This window comes from Dreissena polymorpha, chromosome 12 (genome assembly GCF_020536995.1).
Source record: "Dreissena polymorpha isolate Duluth1 chromosome 12, UMN_Dpol_1.0, whole genome shotgun sequence".
Lineage (NCBI taxonomy): Eukaryota > Metazoa > Mollusca > Bivalvia > Myida > Dreissenidae > Dreissena > Dreissena polymorpha.
Window position 1 is genome coordinate 17,958,363 of NC_068366.1, and position 7,347 is coordinate 17,965,709.

At 33.6% G+C, this 7,347-nt stretch overlaps 1 protein-coding gene across 4 annotated transcripts in view; it reads left to right on the plus strand.

Annotated features, from left to right (window-relative positions):
- LOC127853789 (S-adenosylmethionine decarboxylase proenzyme 1-like) overlaps window positions 1-6,730 on the plus strand; it is a 75,930-nt gene extending 69,200 nt beyond the window's left edge. For 3 of the 4 annotated variants that reach the window (XM_052388561.1, XM_052388560.1, XM_052388562.1), the window contains one exon: window positions 295-6,293. In XM_052388561.1, the coding sequence (XP_052244521.1) occupies window positions 295-432 (138 nt within the window). In that variant the 3' untranslated portion in view covers window positions 433-6,293. Of the gene's footprint in view, window positions 1-294; window positions 6,294-6,688 lie in introns of those variants that run through there. The other variant, XR_008036747.1, reaches the window with a different exon arrangement.
- The last annotated feature ends 617 nt before the right edge of the window (window positions 6,731-7,347 follow it).

The window sequence follows — 7,347 nt, forward strand, 5'->3', positions numbered from 1 at the left end:
TAGACTTTTTCTTAGGAAACTTGTGTAAATGTATGATTGCATGTGTGTAAAGTGTCATTCCTTAGATTAGCCTTTGCAATATGCACAAGTAAGTCAGGGACAACATGTTTTGTCTAAACTGGATTTTAATTAAGAAGTGTCTTCTTCTTATCCTGATCATACTGCACAGGCTAATCTGGGAGGACACGTATGCACATGCATTAAGCCCAGTTTTCCCAGCATAAGGCTCATATAAAGATCATTTAGATTGTTTATAATCCACCTTTTACCTTATGCTGGTGATCTTGTTTGTAGGAGTCGACGGCCCGCAACAGCCACAAAGACCTGGATAACTTCCTGGTTGGGAGCTCGTATGTGCGCGTGGATCACCAGTTCTGCATGTTCAAGAACTACCAGCTCACCTACACCTACTTCACCCGGCCCTACATCTAGGGCTACGTTAACAGAGGTGATTGCATCTGTTGCCATAGTGACAGGTCAAAGGTCAATGTCGTTTCTCCTGCTGAGGTCATCACGAGTCGTCAGGCAGAGAATCCTAAGCATCCTAATTCCAAAGTGGGGCCAACACTCGCTTCGACGAGTGTTGAGTTTGGAGACAGGAGTTTAACGATTCTCTTGGCGAAGAAGCCAGGGAGAACGGTTTTGACCTTTAACCTTTGTTCACTGTGCACTGATCAACCCTCTGTTAGTAACCCCAACCACAGTTTTTTCCCGTTTTTGTACTTGTACAAGTTGGCACGCTTTATTTCTATAAAACTCTTTTCTGTTTTTGATGTTGTCTATGTTTGGAAATCAACAAAAATGAGAAGGAAGTTTAGATTTTCTTTCACAGCCATGACCAAGAAATGCAGATAACATGCCCTACAGTAACAATAGAACCATTTACTTTTCAATTTTACATTATCAGTTTTATAGCGCTTTGTTTAAAAAGCTTATTTTTTTATTAACTTGTTATCTACATAATATTTTAAAACAAACCTTTGTTATTGATGGAACTCACTTAAGGGTATAAGAGAATTTTCATGCATTTTATTTTTGAAATTCTGTTATTGATGGACCTTTAATAGATAAAGCTTCAATTGATGTAAAGCTACAAAGGAAGATAGTTTAATGAATTTTGTTAGTTTTTTAAGGCTACACAATGTTAGTTTTTGCTAAGCATCCTATTTTAGTAAATTAAAATACATTCTTTTGTGTTCCATTTTAATGCATTTACCAAATTTGCATTAACAATCATGTTTTAATATTATCTCTGTTATCATCTGTCATAAAACACAATATCCACTTTCTGACGCACTTTGGTTTTATTATTGAAGAATTTTGTTTTACAAATTGTGTTCAAACTTCCGTATGTATTTGATTATGCAAAGACATTATCTTAAATTATTATAACCATTGTAAAATAACAGTTACTTTGGTCTTATTGACCTTTGTGCACTAAACACCTTTGATACATTCATTATGAATCTCTAACTGTGCATTTTTTCACAATGGATTTGGTCCTTTACTGAACCTCATGGTCTTTGGGTACAGTTTTTTAAATCATGTACAAGTGTCATGAATTTGTAGGCATTGAAAAAATATTTTAAAATTCTAATGCTAGTCTAATTGTTCTATTATTGTTCTTCCCCAGAATTTGCATTATGTTTTTGCTCACCTGAGCATGAAGTGCTCAAGGCGAGCTAGTGTGATCACCCTATGTTCGGCTTCTGTCGGGGAGTGTGCGTTGAGTGTGTTGAGTGTGTCTTCTACGTCAGCTTGTTACCTGTCTATAGATTTTATTTTCTATCAAATCTTGGTGAAACTTGTTTGAAATGTTTTATACTATGTAGACAGTATGTAGGCAGAGTGTGAATCTGAGTCATGTGCATCCGAAAACTAGGGCATCAGACGGTTTCTTAGAAAAACCTTGTTATCAGTCTAGAGGCCACATTTATGACTCAGTCTTGATTAATTTTTAGTTAGAATACTTACCTGTACAATATCTATACCGAGATTAAATCTGGATAAATCTGTGCTATGTGCATCAAAAAAGAAGGTAACCAGTTGAAATGTTGGTAAAACCTTGTTACCGCTATAGATACCATATGTATGACTTATGTTTTGATAAAACTTGGTCAGTCTGTTAATCTTGACAATTTAAAGGCCATGTTGGATCTGGGCCATGTGGGCTCAACTTGCCCATCATGTCAAGTCTTCAACAATTGATGTCTGTGAACTCGTGTGAGCGCTTAAGGGATGTCATGGCCCTTTTGTTTGTTAATATATTGTGTTCTTGGATTACACTGTTTTGAAGAGAAAAGTGAAGGCATCTGTTCTCTTTTACGACTTAAACTGAAATTGCCTGTCATAGTGTTTATCCAGCACAGCATCTTTATTTTTGTGTTTTGTTTTCTCATTGTGGCTGTGTTGACCAAAAGTTGAATTGATCACTTTTTTTGTTCTTTTTGTATTAATTTTGTTTACTTTCCAATATTTGTCCTGGTTTGAGTCACAATTAGGTGCCATTTGTTGTATTCCTCTTTAAGTGAGAACTACAGTCGAAACCCGATGGCTTGAACTCGGGGACGGACAACAAAAGTTCGAGCCATCCGGAATTCGACCCAACGGATGTCTAATACACTTATGTTTACTAACATGAATCTGCAATAGATTTACATATCCAGTGGAAGGGTATTCATACTGCCCAAACTCCTTTCTACTTTCTGCTTTTGCATGAATAAGAACCAAATACAATCATTTATGTACTATTGTTATGAAACAATATTTTAAAACAATTAAAAATAAAATTAAAAAATTGTCATATACTCAATGTATATTTTATCGGCACGTTTTTTTACATAGCACTTTTTATATGTACCGGTACATATTAGAAGCAGCACATAAAACAAAACTTGCTTAAGCGCTATATACACATCTCTGAATATTAAACAGCACTACACATATTTACTTATTCACTTTCTTTTTTAAGAATAACATCATGTCAGTATGTTTTTTATTCATGAGTTGTTGTAAAGATATAAAGCGTTCTATTCCATTAAGTTGCGAATGTACATAGTGTGATGCAGCCATTCCAGCCCTAATAAAAGGCATTTACAAACAGAATGCAAGATTTTATACAACATGTTATATTTTGCTCAAATCAATTAAGGAATGAGTCGATGACATGTTTCAATTATGACTTGCCTTTAATCAAGCGCTCCTTATCGATTAACAGCTTTATGCGACCCGAAGTGAGTTTGAGCCAAACCAACAAAAGAACGTGTGAAAATTTTGACTAGGACTGAAAACAGTTCGAGCCATCCGATAATTAGACCCCCGCGAATTCGAGCCATCCGATAGAAATTTACATGAATGTACATTGTATAGCAATAAAAAATTGGTGCTTTGAGGAGAGTTCGAGCCAACCGGAAATTTGAGCCAAGCGAGTTCGAGCCATCTGGTTTTGACTGTTCCTAAGTTTTAATAGATAAGCAGGGCATTAATTAATGTAACTGCATGCATGTTACACATTTTTAGATTACTGATCACTTTTAATGTTATGATAAAAAAGTATAGCATATGTTACGTTATTAAAATATATATGTTATTGTTAATGGTTTCATGAATATTGTTTTGTTGGATATTGAAACAGTTAAAGTGTGATAAATTGATAGCATTAATGTTATTACTTTTCGATATTCGATTCCTTCATCTTTATAACTCGCCACCATTTAGTGTAAAATGCATGTTTGAGTTTCTTCTTGTATTTTTATTTGCCAATTTTGCCTGCCTTGATTTGTGACAGTGATACAGGGTGCAATTATTTTTTTATTATTTTGTATATTTTAATAGCAGAACTTGCAATTACTTTCCTTTGTTGGTTCTTACGAGTGTAATTTTCTGATGTTGAAGTTTGTGTTTTCATACATCACAAATTTAAACTCTGGTCATCATTGACTTTATCCATTAAATGTATAATAAATAACACACACAGTTTGAACCATATATGCAATTGCTTTCTTCAAAACATTGTATTCCATTATTATTATTGTATTATTATTTTGTTCTGTTTAAGAAAGATAAACTGTCTTTCTTTGTAGATTTATGTCAGGTTTTGAACTAACTGGACTGTTATATCATATAAACATTTTGGACATTGATGCAAGATCAGAGACAATGTTTGTATTCTATATTTTGTTAAAACTCTAAACTTGTTAATATTAATTTCTTGTTAATTAGCATTTGTGTTGTTCATTAAGATACTCATTCATACAATACAATTGATCCTGTAAAAACTGATTGACACAGTTTTGATTTACAATTTTCGTTTTGAAATCTAGGAAGTTAATGTTGGAAGATTTTTTTACGTTTGCATGAAGTAAATGGTGATTGTTATTGTTTGGCTGTATAGGCATGGTTAACAATCCAATTGTCATTGTGGCTGTTTAGGTATGGTTAAAAATCCATTCTTTATTTCGGTTGTGAATGCTTGGTTTAAAATCCCTTGCTGATATGTCTATTGAACTGTTTTATTGTGATAAACACTCATAGCAGAATCAGGCATTATAAATGCTTTTCATTGGTTTTATTACATAGACTTCTTGAGGGGAAACATAGTACATGTATAGTAATTGTGGAAAACATTATCATTGAAATTGGGCTTTTTTGAAATGGTTATTTGTTTTATTCTAATATTTACAAGGTCATTGTTATTATAATTATGCTTAGCATGTGTCAGTTAGTTAATGCCTCTGTCAGTGAATTATAGTGTTAAGAAAATAAATACTTCTATTAATTTTCAGGTCAAAGGTCAAAGTTACAGGCGCTTGTAACACAACATATGTTATGTATGGTATCTAAAGCATGCTAAAACCTATGATCATCCAAATTGATATGCTGGTTACTTGGGGTCAACTTGTCTGCAAGTTAAGATGCCTAAATGTTTTAAAAGCATCTTGTTTGTAAGTAAAACTGTTATGATGAAATATCGGAGTCTCAGATAAAACAAGTGCCATTGTTAGCATCAGAGATTGCAATAACCAACATATGCCAGCTCAATTGTTTGTTTGTTTGTAATTAAAATTATTTGTTTTTCTTTGGTTGTATGATTATTTTACTACTGGCTAAGTAAGTGTTTCTATTTTATTGTTATCATGTAAGGGCTGGTTAACCTGCAAAGCAGTTGTGGGAATTGCTAAAAATACGACGACGTGGAAAGTTATTTGAATATTTCATCTGAATTTTTATTTCAATAGACTTTGAGCAATGAACAAGTTATTTCTGCTTCCATGCAACAAAAAAACCTATAATATAAAATGAAAGGTATTCTTGTAATAATATTAATATCCTATCAATGCTTTGTTAATTTGAAAAGTATTTTTTCAGAACCTAATACTTTGATGGATATTTGTTTATAATCATTATTTACTTTTATATTGGTATTGCATTATATGTATGGGATACTATATGAAGAATTTTAATACTGATTATAGTATTTTTTGAAGTCTTTAAATATAGTGAACATCAAATTGTGTAACCCAACATTCTGGAAACGGAAACATGAACTAAGTACATTCAGACTTGTTCGCTTTTCCTTTCTGGTAGCATTTACATGTTACATTTTCTGCGCAATTCAAATATTTTCTGATAGTGCGTATTTTGAGCAATTCCAAATTGTATTGGACAGTTAAGTAAAACAAGCTTCTCATTTTACTTGTTGCATCTAGCACATGTTTTATAGCTGTTTGATATATAATTATGTAGTTTATGTACGTTCTTTTATATCGATAAAAATGTACGCGGAAAAAAGTGTCCATAAACATGACAGTTTAACACATTAATGATAAAGGAAACATCCGACAAAAATATTGAAGTTCCAGTGTTACTTGAACAAACTCTTCATTAAACGTATAGGCAATTATTATTGGTGTTCCATATGAACAGATTACACCAATAACGGATTAAAGACAATCTTGAAATATTGTTCATTTAAAAGCAAAGAATATACATGATCTGAAGATCTGATGTTTTATTCCATTTGAAATGACACACTAAATATATGCACAATCGCACACACACTTCAGCATTTTATATAGTTGTTTTCGATTTGTATAAGAACTTTTTATTACTTATTACTCACTTTTGTAACCTATTATATGACCATAATTCACGTTTTTATGAAAACATATATAGCAAATCTTTATAGTTAATATATACGTGTGTGTTAATTGATTAAATTGGTCAGTATGCCATCCAAATAACTGCCACAGGTTGGTTTAAAGTCTTTAATCTGAATAAACATTTCCACAATTTACATGTGTTTATTTACTATTTATACGTTTAGGGGGTATATAGGAGTTAACTTGTCTATCGGTCTGTCTGTTGGTCAGTCTGTCTGCTCTCTAATTCAAGTTGTTTTCATCCAATCCTCACTAAACTTGGTCAGATGCTGTATCTAGATAATGTTTAGGTCAAGTTCGAATATGGGTCATGCCGGGTCAAAAACTAGGTCACGGGGTCATTTAGTGCGGTTTAAACATTCAGCGTGTTGTCCGCTCTACAATTCAAGTAGTTTTATATCCAATATCTTCACCAAACTTGGTCAGACATTTTATCTAGATGATCTCTGCGCCAAGTTTGAACATGGGCCATGCCAGGCAAAACACAAGGTCACTGGGAAACTAAGTGCGTTTTTTAACATTGACAGGTTGGTTTTAAGTCTTTAATCTGAATAAACATTTCCACAATTTATATGTGTTTATTTACTATTTATACGTTTAGGGGGTATATAGGAGTTCACTTGTCTATCGATCTGTCTGTTGGTCGGTCTGTCCGCTCTCTAATTCATGTAGTTTTCATCCGATCTTCATTAAACTTGGTGAGAAGTTTTATCTAGATGATCTTAAGGCCAAGTTCGAACGCCATGCAAGATCAAAAACTAGGTCACGGGGTCACTTGGTACGACGTTTTACACATTCAGCATGGTGTCCACTCTCTAATTCAAGTAGTTTTCATCCGATCTTCACCACACTTGGTCAGAAGTTGTATCTAGATGATGTGTAGATAAAGTTCGAACATGGGCCATGCCGGGTCAAAATCTAGGTCATGGAGTCACTTAGTGTGTTTTAAACACTGAGCATGGTGTCTGCCGTTTTTTGTGAAGACAACATGCAAAATATTCTGTGTCAATGCGGCATGTGGGGGTATTCGTCACGTTTGTGACAAAGCTCTAGTTTCTTTTTAATGTAGAAGGTCCACTCCCACTCACTTTCAGCGTTGTGTTCATGAAAAATATGCTGTCCCTCAGCCCCATGTATTAACGTGTATACCTGGCTATATAATTAATGCACCATTTTGACGTTCCCG